The following is a 13,451-nucleotide window of genomic DNA, read 5'->3' on the forward strand; positions in this document are numbered from 1 at the left end:
AGGTAAAAGCAGCTAACTTGGGTACAGGTTAGCACAGACTCTTAGTTCCCATGTACTCACCATACTGGAATATGAAGTAAGACATGCACTTAGTCCTGTAAACCCAGAGAAAGCTGCTGGCCCTTGAAGAATACCAGGGAAAGTGATTAAAACTTGTATTGATCACCTCACCGCTGTCTTTACCCACATATTTAACATCTTCTTGGCACAAGCCATTGTTCAACTGCTTAAAATCAACTGTTATCATGCCTGTTCCCACAAAATCAACCATTGACAGTATAAATGATTACAGGCCTGTTGCACTTGCACCTGTAATCATGAAGTGCTTCAAGAGACTGGTGCTTAAGAAACTACAAAGCAGCCTCCCCACAGACTTTAACTAGCACCAATTTGCCTATCAGTGGGGCAGATCTACAGAAGATGCTATTGCTGTTCACTCTGCCATCTGGTGCACAGCAGGGGTTATGTGAGGATTCTCTTTATTGACTACAGTTCCACATTCAATACAATCATTCCCACTATCTTGATAAGCAAGCTCTTTGGCCTGGGCCTCTGCACATACAACTGTGCCTGGATAAAAGACTTTCTGGTGGACCATCCACAGACTGTGAAACTTGGACATCATGTCAGAAGGGGGGGAGACGGAGGCGAACCCAGATCGCAGACTCATAGTAAAAAAAGGAAATAAATTTAGTACTGTATTTTCACGACCATAAGGCGCACATAAAAGTCTTAGATTTTCTTCAAAATGTGCGGCGAGCCCTATAGTGCAGTGCGCCCTGTGTGTGTGTTGTTAATGTTGTTGTAAGGCGGACGTAGTAGAGAACACCATGAGAACGTTAAAGGGGGAAGTGTGGGCGTAGATTGTATATACCGGTACATATAAGAACAGGTATGTGCGTTATACAGAACATCGTTGTTTTAATAACCCTGAAAATGGCAAAGAGACACGCTTATGAAGCACAGCTTAAACTGAAGGCCATCAGCTACGCGGAGGAACATGGAAATCGAGCAGCCGCGAGAGAATTTAAGATTAATGAATCCATGGTTCGCAAGTGGAGGAAGCTGAAAAACGAGCTCCGACAGGTGAAGAAGATGCAGCTGAGCTTCTGCGGAAATAAGGCGAGGTGGCCCGAGTTGGAGGAAAGACTCGAGCAGTGGATCATCAAGCAAAGATCAAGTGGGAGAAGCGTTTCAACGGTCACAATTCGACTAAAAGCAGTAACGCTAGCAGAAGAAATGAAAATTGAACATTTCCAAGGAGGTCCGTCTTGGTGCTTTTGTTTCATGAAACGGTGCCATTTTTCCATCCGGACCAGGACTACGGTAGCGCAGAAACTTCCAGCGGATTATAATGAAAAGCTGGTTTATATCCACTCCTACTGCAGCAAACACATCACCGAAAAACACATCCAGCCCAGCCACATCACTAACATGGACGAGGTGCCGCTCACCTTCGACATCCCGGTGAGTCACACTGTGGAGAAGAAGGGGAGCAGCACGTTAGAGATACGCACAACGGGATACAAAAAGTCTTCTTTTACTGTTGTGCTTGGCTGCCATGCTAATGGACAGAAACTGCCGCCTATGGTGATTTTTAAGAGAAAGACTTTGCCTAAAGAGAAGTTTCCAGCAGGAGTCGTCATTAAGGCAAATCAAAAGGGCTGGATGGATGAGGAAATGATGAAAGAGTGGCTGAGGGAAGTTTATGTAAAGAGACCTGGTGGTTTTTTTCACGCATCACCATCGATGTTGATCTGTGACTCTATGCGTGCCCATATCACAGACGCTGTGAAAAAGCAAATGAAGCAAATGAAGTCGGAGCTTGCTGTCATTCCGGGAGGCCTAACAAAGGAACTTCAACCGCTGGACATCGGTGTGAACCGGCCGTTCAAAGTCAGGCTGCGAGCGGCGTGGGAGCGATGGAGACCACAGTTTCACTAAGAGTGGAAGGCAGCGCCGGGCGGGTTACGCCACAATTTGCGAATGGTCTGAGAGGAGTTGGAGACGCCTGTGGCAAAATTCAGATAAGTTTGAGATGAGTTGGAGATTTCTTTAATCATTCTGTGACTATTTTGAGAAAAAAGTTGTTGCACAATTTTTTCAACATGTTCTAAACTCAAGCAACAAACTTGCACACCTCAGAAACTTGTGAGGAAGTTGAGATCCTCACAAAAAGTATGAGACATTCGGGAGACTCCCTCATGAATACAGGTCACCAACTACTTGCAGCCCATTGAGATAGGGACTGTAATGTTACTGAGTAGATAAATAAATTACCTGTGTTGTGGTTTAAATAAACATTTGACAAATGTAGTTGGTGTCAAATGTAAGTCAGAACTTTGTCTCGCTCCACATCACACAGGAGGCTGCAGATGACAGCAATGAATGCTCAAAATGTGAGAAATGCAGAAATTATTTCAGGTGCTCCCCTGATCTGAGTATAAAAGACAAACTGACTCTAAACACCAATAAACCAAGGCTGCTGGAAAACAGACTGCACAGAATAACTCATATATTCAATACTGTTAATGTTACATTGTTAAAAAAGAGCAGGTTTGACAGTATTGTTACATTGACTTTTCTGAGTTAAACATTTTTGGGAATTTCAGGTTTTGAAATAATTACCAGTAAATGCTAACTTGATTATTTTTATTGTTATTTTTTCTTTATTGCTATTATTTTGCCATGGTTTTCTTTTTATCAAAAAAAAAAACAACAATAAAAAAAACAATGCCTCATAAATATAATTGTGTTTATATAAGATTTAAATCTATCTCTGTGTATTAGACATTCAAACCTTACATACTAATAAATGTCTAATCTAGGTATAAATTATAATTTAAACAATAATGGAGAGACTTAAAAATTCATAAAACTTTTATATTTTTATTTTATATATTCAACTATATTTACTGTAGATTAAACACATTGTAACATATTGACTGAAATATGATTCACTATAAAATATATAATATATATATATTATCATCAGTGACTCAAATAGGTACAGTGCAATAGTTTTACATTAAATTTAATGGAATAATTATGATATCATATGTGAAACACTTGCTTCAAAAAGGATGAACAGTTTCTTCATTTTCATATAAATCACACATATTCTTAGTTCTTTCGGCTGCTCCCTTCTTCAGGGGTTGCCACAGCAAGTAAACCTGCCCAAACTAATAATTGGTAATTGTTATATTTGATTAGAACCTGCAACCCTCAGGATTAGAAGACCACAGCACTGACCACAGAGACACCACAGTCATTTAAATCACACATATGAAGAACTTTATTATAAATGACTTGCTCATCCATAAAGACATGATCAAGTTTGGTGTGAAAGAACTTGACCTCAACCCAATAAAACACCTTTGGTATGAATTAGAGCAGAGTCTGTGAGCCAGGCCTTCTCCTCCAACATTAGTGTCTGACCTCACAAATGCGTTTCTGGAACAATGGTCAAAGATTCCCATAAACACTCTTAAAACTTGTGGAAAGCCTTCCGAGAAGAGTTGAAGCTGTTTTAGATGTAAAGGGTGGGCCAACATCATGGGATGTCACTCAAGTTTGTAAGTATGTGAAGGGAGAGGAGCAAATACTTTTGGTAATATAGTGCTTGTGTCCTGTGAAAACATTTGTCATACTGAACTCATCTATCCTTAAACTGGCTTGTTCTGTGATTTTACACTTTATTCAGTAAATAAAGACATTAATATGTTTGGATGTCTTCAAATGACACCTGCATAGCTTTGCAGTAACCAGTTCTGTGATTGAGGTAATTCAATCACTGAAGCAAAGACATTCAAATGAAAAGGAAGATGTCACTGAATGGTGATTCAGTCCTTTTTTTAAAATATTACAATTTCACAGTTTATCGAAGATGAACCACAGTTCGAGATTGCTCATGTTGTCTTATCTCACCTTTCTGAGACTTTAGGATGTTCCCTGTTGTTTCAAAGCAAAAATCTTTAACTACAACTAAGATAAATTCAATTCAATTCAATTAAAAATACTTTATTAATCCCAGAGGGAAATTAAATGTTGTTGTAGCTCATTGTCCTGGTTTTGTTAGAGTTTTTATAGATGCTGATGGCTGTGGGAAGGAAGGACCTCTTGTAGCCGTCTGTCCCGGTGTGTCCTCAAAGAGCCCCACCAGGTAAGCCTTGCTGGCCTCCTGCGGAGCCATGATGGCCGAGCTCTGGAAGCGCAGGTCGGTCTTGAAGTCCTGGGCATTCTCCCGGACCAGGTGCTGGAAGGGCAGCTTTCGGATGAACAGCTTGGTGAACTTTTGGTGGTGGTGGATCTCCCTGAGAGCCACAGTCCCGAGCCTATAGTGGTGAGGCTTCTTCACTCCGCTGGTGGCTGGGGCACTCTTGTGGGCAGCTTTGGTGGCGAGCTGCTTCCTGGGAGCTTTACCTCCAGTGGATTTACAGGCGGTCTGCTTGGTTCTGGCCATGACTGGACTTCAGGGTTCTTCACATTTAACACTTGTTGCCATGGTTATGCATCATAACAAAATGTCCAAAAGTAAGAAGCTTTTCGTAAAAATCCTTCCAGCTGCACAGCATCTGATACCAGAGGAAATAATCATCCAAAAAAGTCATTAACATCAAGAAAAAAAGAGTAATAAAGTTTTCAAAAACAGTATCTCAGAATGAATGAAACAGAGCTACTCCAACATGCAGCCACCTCGAGCGGCGCAATTATAGAAGAGGACAATTTGTTTGTAATATATCTTGTATCATAAAAACCCTCATGCACATGTGTAAGATGTGAGAGACACTGAATAAATTTGAAATGAAAAGTTTCCTGTAGCTGAAGGACTGGTCGAGGAGATGTACCATCCTGTAAATGATACTTTATATTCAAACCAAATGATTAAAAATGTGCCAGTTGTTTGAGCCCTACAAGTGAAAGCTAAGAGAAGAGCTGCACTGACCAATCTAAATTATTAGTTTAATGTACAACAAATTAATTTTAAATTGTTGTGCCTAAGCTTCTTTAAGGTAATAGTAAATTGTGAACTGAATGTATACATTTTAAAATAAAGAATGCATAGAGCAGTAATTGCTCTAAACTAAACTATTGTGTTCAGTAGTGTTCAACTATAAACTGTTCTCACAACAAGTAATTTAGTTCAGGAAGTGGCAATGTCTAGGGGCTGAGGGTACAGAAGGGGGAGTTTGTACTGAAAAAGAATAGCTTAGCAGTTCAAACCGAGCACAAAATGTTTTGATTTCTAAATTAACAAGAAACCTTGAAAATTGGGATGTTCACTAGAAAAGAATTTTCAAATGCTCATAAAAGGAGTGCTGTACAAGCTTTATGTGACTGTGAGTGTGTCTCACTGAAAGAGCTGCTCACAGCAGCTGTCATTGTACAAGAACTACTGGTGACAATAAGTCAAGGATATAGAATAAAAAAAACTAAAAGAAACACCAATCTTTTTTGACTTCTGTATTCACTGTGTGAGATAAAAAAAAATAAAAAAAACATTTTACATTCTTGCTAAATACACTTGAGAGGAGAAGTGTTTAAATGACTCAACAAAAGAGAGAAAATATAGGAGCTCAAACAGAGAAAGGACCTTTGGAGTCTGATAGTCTCCCTACTTACCCAGGCTAAATGACAAGACTGAACAAGCCAAGGACACAAATTCAGCTTCCCACAAAGTCCTGTTTTGTAAGCAGGACTCACTCTCCCCAAACTGCATTCCACATCCATTCATCCATCCATCCATTTTAGTCTCATTCTCTGTACTCTCAGCTCATGAATCCATGAGGATGTTTGGGCAGAAGGGCCTCCATATTCATGCAGAGTGGGAACACAGCTGGATCTCTGACTTCCTGGAGGTTTGAGCGTAAAGACATTGGTGGAGGTACTTATGAAGACAATAACTACATTTTTGCAGCAGTAATGAGGTGTCTGTGCTACATCTGTGCTGTGTTGCAACGGGGCCTGAGTTCCAAGTTGAGACATTGTCTTACAGTCCCTTTTTGGGAAGTGGATCGTGCGCTCCTAAGCTCTTCACTGCGGTGAATACGTATATGGAGGGATATCTGTTGCATGGCTCAAGAAGTATTTGTTGGTGATGACTCTCTGCTACAGCCACACCAAATTTTAGCTCAATGTTTATAAAAATTGACAGTTACATTCATTTTTGTTTATAGGGTCAGTTGGCTGATGGCTATCTTGACTTAGGAGGCTAATACAAACCCAATTCTGAAAAAAGTTGGCATGTTGTGTTAAATGTAAATAAAAGCAGAATGCAATGATTTGCAAATCTCATAAACCCATACTGTATTTAAAATGAAACATAGTAAACATATCAAAGGTTTAAAGTAAGAAATTGAACCATTTTAGGTAATAAATAAGGTAATTTGGAACTTGATGGCAGCAACACTAAAAGCTGGTCCAGGGCCATGTTTCTCACTGTGAAGCATTTATGTTGTGCACTGATAGCAGGCCAGATAGCAGTGTTGCCAACTCCTTAGTAAGGAAAGTAGCTATTGGCTGTCCTAAAAATCGCTGAGTCACTAAATGACATCATCACATAAGTTGTATGATTATTCAAACAAAAAGAACATTGTTAAAGAGAAAGTCAGTAAAAAGAAGCCTAAATAGGTTTAGAACTACAAATAGTTTCTTTCTTTCTTTTTTTTTTTGGGGGGGGGGTGTCACAATTCCAACTCTCATCCTTTTTCAGGCTTGGGGCCTGAAAAAGTGACCCAAAAGACACATTCTTAGTTATGTTAGTGCACGGATTTATTTTAGACAGAAAATTTTACATTTATGTTGTGCAATCAATCAGTCAGCAGCAGCTCTGCACATGCGCAAATTCCTTATGGTCTGGCTGTGGTGCGGTGATTCTCTCCTGCAGTCGGACTGAGCTTTCTGTCAGTGCTTTGGGGTGGAGGAGGGGCCCATAGCAGCACCTGCTGCTTATTGGAATTGTGCTTTTCTGTCAGTCACCAAAAGTCTCCAATAATACAATAATAACATTCCTAGATTTGTTGCAAGTCTCCCTTTTGTAAAAAAAAAACCCACTAGAGTAGTCTGAAAACTTACTAAATGTAGTGTTAAAAGTTGCTAAATGGGTAAAACTGCTGGATAGTACCTCACTTCTTTAGTATGGAGGACTTTGGTTTAAATAAAGAATTGCAAAATGCAATTTGTCTGATCACAGAAAAGGTTTTCTCCTAACTTCATTTCATTTTTTAAAAATAGGACATGTCTTGTTAATAAGTCAGGCAGAGGGATGTGGTTCTGTTCCAGGGAAGACAAGATTTCTGAAAACTAAAACTGTTAACTACAAGTTCAAGGAATTACTGGGTTTTAATATTACCAAATTGCAAACTACGTAAGTGAGGTACCACAAAAAAAGATTTTGGCTTAAATTCAAAAATGTAGATAATAATTACAAACTCAAGAGTTTGTACTTTGTGGCAAATTTGATTTCTCTATTGATTTATTTCACTCAATGACAAAACCAGATTTACACAGAGTTATTAAAAAAAACAACCTCTGGCAAACATTATGGAATCACCACTCTTGGAGGATGTGTTTTTCCAATTACTAAATTTTGTATTAAAAATAAATCACAGACATGCCACAAAACTACCAGTTTTCAAAATTCCAACCTTCTGGCACTGAGAAACAATAAAAAAAAAAGAAACAGAACTGTTGTAGTCAGTCACAACTGTTTTTTTAGATCAAGCAGAGAAAAAAACTCTGTAATTTGCAGTTCTAAAACAAACACCTGCATCAGAGTAAATCTGCTAATTAGTCTTTGGGTAAAACAAAAAAAAAGCAGCTCACACCTTGGAGAGCTCCTGCACAAAGAGGATGAATCATGGCTTCAACATGACAGATATCAGATGGAACAAAGGAGAGGATCATCAAACTTCTTGAAGAAGGTAAATCATGCCAGAATGTTGCAAAAGATGTTGGATGTTCCAAGTCAGCTGGGTCTAAAATCTGGACCAAGTACAAACAAAATGGGCAGGTGATAAAAGGGCAGCATACTGCTGGACCAAGGGAGACATTAAAATGTCAAGAAAGAAAACTTAAAGCAAGGAGAAATGATTTATCTTTCATGTCTTGAAAGAGAAAATGAACACCTAAACAAATGAGAAAAAATTGGGTGGAAACTGGAGTCAATATTTGAACTGAAAGAAATTACCTAAAAGAAATTAGATTTACCGACAGAAAAGTGAAAATTAAAAACCATCATTAACATCCAAACTGAAATGTGTGAAGATAACTGCCTGAAGAAAACATACATTTCCACAGTTATTTATGAGATGGTGCAACAAAGTGCGAATGGGGCAGTGACTTTCTCATGACTCCAAATATTTTTTTCCTCTATTTGATCTAAAAAAAAGTGACTGACTACAACAATTGCATTTCTTTTTCTTTTTTTTTAATTGTTTCTTAATGCCAGACAATTGAAATTTCAAAAAAGGATAGCTTTTTGGATTGTCTTTGATTTCTTTGTTTATGCAGAATTAAACAATTGAAAGAACATCCTCTAAGAGTGGTGATTCCATCACCAGGGGTTGTATGTACAAGAAATCACCTGCTTGTTTATTGCCTAACTTGAAATTTATTACATCAAGCAGATTCACTGACTTTTATTCATTAATTTAAGACAATATGTGCATCATCAAAACAACCTGTTAAATTTGTATCAGCCAATAGATTGAGGTGACCAGACACTATTTGCAACACTGCATCTGAGTTGGTCATCATGCAGTGGCTGATGAGCTGTTTCAATGTGAAAATTCTGACTATTTAATGCACCACAACATTCAGTGGTGCTGACTCACTAATTTACCACACAATGTTCTGCCTGGTATGTTCGAACAGATATTCACAGAAAAGCCATTATTTTTAGTGATTTTATGTAAAACGGTGTAATGTGGTCAGCTTTTTGTGACAATCTGCCACTTTTCTACCTGTTCAGCTCCCTCTACTCTTCTAATTGGTGGTGCCACTAATCACGCACAGCTGCAGCAGGTTGTCATCAGCAGACTCCAGGCTCTTCGCTGGAACATCGTTTGCTATTGGGTAAACAGTCTCGGCCTGAAACAAAGTATTGCTTTTCTGAAAATTACTTACCTTGTGCTTGTTTTTGTGAACCACCAGTATCCTGTTACTGCTCACCTGCCCAAGTACTACTTACCTGGGGAATCCTGCTGTGTCAGATCTGGCCTGTCGTCCTGAGAAGTGGATCTTCTGTAACCAGCACAAGTACTCACCTGAGGGATCCTCTTCAGAGCCTGTCTGCCTCCACCAACTGCACCGTGTAAATACTCACCTGTTGGAGTTGCCACCACGACCGACCACCACCTGGAAACCACTTACCTGCACGTTGTAAATACTCACCATGGAACACCTGGAACCGCACCTCCGAGCCTGCTCCCTATCATCCTTCGTAAGCCTCAGCCACAACATTCTAAGTACTGTTGCCACAAACCTGCAAACCCTTTTTGAAACTAAATTACAACTTATCCTTTTTCAGATCCTGCCCCTCACCCCATCCCTATCCTAAATAAACATACTTACCTTTATACTGTCTGGTGTGTCTGTTTGTCATCTGGTTACTCACGTTTGGCAAGATCCTGAATTCCTGTCACATTGCTTTTGATCTAAATAAATTACCATAGGAAAGTGATTATCAATAGACTTTAGAAATGACAAAAATGTCAGACCATGGTCTGACTCGGGACCCAAATTATTTATTTTTCTTTTATTTGTTTGACAGCCTACTCACTTGTATAGGTAACATGATCCTTGACAACTCAAGGAGTCTTAAAGAGTGCATGGCATAAAATGAAGTGATTCCTGTTTTCTACCTTAAGTAAAATAATAATATAAGCCTCAACAGTTAGGTATGAACTATAAATATATGTATGTACTATCCCAAAAATTTCTTTAGGTGAACCTTGCTGGATTTTCTTTGAAGACCACTGTTTTCATTTTCTAAATTTCCATTATTTCATAAATGTTCTCGTGACAAATAAGGGCCTCAAAATGTATGTTTGTGATTAATCATCCAGTGTTAAAACAAACAGTGTAATGTCATTTTAAGCTATTTCTTCTGTTAAAGATTGTTCAACCAGATAGTCAAAACATACTGTTGGTATTCTGAACCTACATTGTAGTCACAAAGTACTCATGTGTATAAACTTTTCCATCTCCTTCTGAGGGATATCACAAGAGTCCCAGGAATAGAAAAGGAAATCTGTCTGTCTGTGTCCCACTTTCTTCTCCCAGTCTCTAACCAAGGACACGTTCTTCATAGATACGGCACATGGCGCAGACAGCTTGATAACTTAGTAGCAGGCCAATCAAGAGATTGAAAGAGAAAGCATTTGTTTTTCTTTGTCATGTGAAAACTTGGAAAGGGCTAAAGGAAAGATTTGCAAAGAAAACAAGCCTCAGCAAACTATTTGCTGACAGGACTTGTTGTAAAAGCAGACATTTGTGTGCAATGTAGATCAAAGCAGCAGTAATGAAAACAATGACATTCCCTGTTGGATGGATAAACAATCCCTTTGCCATATTTTTCCCACACCAAGGCTGTGGTGATGTTAAAAGGGGACATAGCAATAGGCAGTGAACCACTGGGCACTTTATGGTAATCAGAAAAGACTCTGAGTAGATCCAATAATTATTTGTTTTTATTTCAATCGTGTTTATAAAATAAAATAATCCATGGCTTGCTTGTGTAGTATATTACGGTGCAACACAAGCTAGTTATATTTTATTGTGTTAAGACCATCTCCATGTCAGGATATGGGTTTTTGTTGTTTTTTCTTTGTGATTTCTTTTGTATTTTTGGGTTATTGTTTTCATGTTTTGTCTTTGTTTGGTGTTTACCTTCTGTCTTCTTTTATCATTCACTCCTCCTCTGTCTGCACTTGTTTACTTGCCACATCCATCTCCACCTGTCTACACTTGTAATTACTCACCTGTGCCCACTTCTCATAATTATTCCTCTGTCTTTAAAACCCGGTCACTTTCTCCATTCCCTCGCTGGTTCATTGTCCTTGATTTGCCCATGTTTCCTGGTTCCTTGTCTTGTCTTGCGTCATTTCACCTGGCCTCGTCATTATTTGGATTTTTGTTTTAGTTTGTTTAGCTACCACGTCAGCTTTTTGTTTTCTTGTTTTGTTTTTTTAGAATAAATTTTCAGTTTTTCAAATGAGTCTGCACTCCGGGTTCCTCTCGTTCTCCTCGGTTCATAACACTCCAAGCAGCTGTAACTGTTCCTGTAACTACAGCTACACATATTATTCAGAAGTTTAAGGTCCACAAAACTGTAGCCAACCTTACTGGATGTGGCCACAAGAAGAACACTGAAGAGACAGATAACAAAAATGGTAATCAAAAAGCTCAGAAAAACTTCCAAAGAGATTAGAGGTGAAATACAGAGTGTCAGATTGCACCACTGGTCACTCTTTGAGACCAAGTGAACCTAATGGAAAATTACCAAGGAGGACACCACAAATCAGAAAAAACGTTGTCAGGTAACAGGAAAAAAGGTGTCAGGTCTCAGGAAAAAGATCCTCAGAGGGAAGCCTTCTGCAGGTGGCATTGTTGTTAGGATTTATTTTTTCAACTTTATTTATTTTCACAAACAATTAAAAAATGTTTGGAGATGCCAGAATGTTTATAGTTAAACATAGCTTCCTTGGTGGAGGAAACAAAAGGGCCACATGTAGGAGCATAGACAGGTTTTCAACAAAAGGGTTACCTGTGACCTTGACCTGTGACTCCATGAACACTGAAATCAACAGGCATCATCTTTGACCCATGAGATGTCCAGCTCTGCAATTTGACATTCCTACATTACACTGTTGCATAATTAGAGGTCAACTGTGATGTTGACCTTTGACCCCATCACCTTGAAATCAACAGTGATCCTACTTGACCCATGAGGTGTCCAGCTGTGGAGTTTAACATTCCTGTTATACAATTGCACAGTTAGAGTACGGGCTGATCTGTGACCTTGACCTTGAACTTTGACCAGCTCACCACCAAAATCTAATCATTTGTTTCCTGTACGCTGTTTTCATTTCCGGAAAATTTCATAAAAATCTGTTTATATCTTTTTTGAATAATCTTGTACACAGACAGACAGACAGACAGACACTACTAAAAACATAACTTCTTTGGCAGAGGTAACAATCTCACTTGTCCAAACTTCTGCACGTCTAAACCCAAATATAGTCAAAATCAAACATCCTGTTCAAAAGATCTTTGTTTTACATAAAGTTATAATTGAAGTCTTTCTTTAGATCACAAAAAGGTTCATTTTTGATTCAGAGGGATTTTTTGTTAAGACATTGTTAAGCAGATATACAGTGCCTTGCGAAAGTATTCGGCCCCCTTGAACTTTTCAACCTTTTGCCACTTTTCAGGCTTCAAACATAAAGATATATTTTTTTTATCATTTTGTGAAGAATAAACAACAAGTGGGACACAACCATGAGGTGGAACGAAAACTTTTTTAACAAATAAAAAACTGCAAAGTGGGCCGTGCAATATTAATCGGCCCCTTTACTTTCAGTGCAGGAAACTCACTTCAGAGGTTCAGTGAGAATCTCTGAATGATCCTCACTGAATGACTCCTAAATGACTGATGATGATAAATAGAATACACCTGTGTGTAATCAAGTTCCCGTATAAATGCACCTGCTCTGTGATAGTCTCAGGGTTGTGTTTAAAGTGCAGAGAGCATGGTGAAGACCAAGGAACACACCAGGCAGGTCTGAGATACTGTTGTGCAGAAGTTTAAAGCCGGATTTGGATACAAAAAGATTTCCCAAGCATTAAACATCTCAAGGAGCATTGTGCAAGCGATCATATTGAAATGGAATGAGTATCACACCACTGCAAATCTATCAAGACCCAGCCATCCGTCTAAACTTTCATCTCAAACAAGGAGAAGACTGATCAGAGATGCAGCCATCGGCCCATGATCATGCTGGATGAACTGCAGAGATCTACATCTGAGATGGGAGAGTCTGTCCATAGGACAACAATCAGTCGTACACTGCACAAATCTGGCCTGTATGGAAGAGTGGCAAGAAGAAAGCCATTTCTCAAAGATATCCATAAAAAGTCTTGTTTAAAGTTTGTCACAAGCCTCCTGGGAGACACACCAAACATGTGGAAGAAGGTGCTCTGGTCAGATGAAACCTAAATCAAACTTTTTGTCCGCAATGCAAAACGATATGTTTGGCGTAAAAGCAACACAGCTCATCACCGTGAACACACCATCCCCACTGTCAAACATGGAGGTGGCAGCATCATGGTTTGGGCCTGCTTTTCTTCAGCAGGGACAGGGAAGATGGATAAAATTGACGGGAAGATGGATGCAGCCAAATACAGGACCATTCTGGAAGAAAACCTGTTGGAGTGTGCAAAAGACCTAA

The 13,451-nt window shown here is 39.0% G+C and overlaps 1 protein-coding gene across 1 annotated transcript; it reads right to left on the bottom strand.

The window, feature by feature from the left end:
- Window positions 1-1,940: 1,940 nt before the first annotated feature.
- On the bottom strand, window positions 1,941-4,462 carry LOC119617372 (histone H3-like). The gene is made up of 2 exons (XM_037977540.1): window positions 4,117-4,462; window positions 1,941-2,011 (listed from the first exon to the last, which is right to left on the bottom strand). The coding sequence occupies exons 1-2, from the start codon at window positions 4,460-4,462 to the stop codon at window positions 1,941-1,943; spliced, it is 417 nt and encodes a 138-aa protein (XP_037833468.1).
- Window positions 4,463-13,451: the final 8,989 nt, after the last annotated feature.

This window comes from Kryptolebias marmoratus, linkage group LG9, assembly GCF_001649575.2.
Source record: "Kryptolebias marmoratus isolate JLee-2015 linkage group LG9, ASM164957v2, whole genome shotgun sequence".
Taxonomy (NCBI): Eukaryota; Metazoa; Chordata; class Actinopteri; order Cyprinodontiformes; family Rivulidae; genus Kryptolebias; species Kryptolebias marmoratus.

Excerpts from the sequence above, each read along its gene's own strand:
- LOC119617372 (XM_037977540.1), bottom strand. The coding sequence starts at position 4,462 with ATGGCCAGAACCAAGCAGACCGCCTGTAAATCCACTGGAGGTAAAGCT. Across the intron at positions 2,012-4,116 it reads GGGACAGACGGCTACAAGAG|GCGTCTCCAACTCCTCTCAG; the intron begins GTCCTTCCTTCC and ends ATTTTGCCACAG.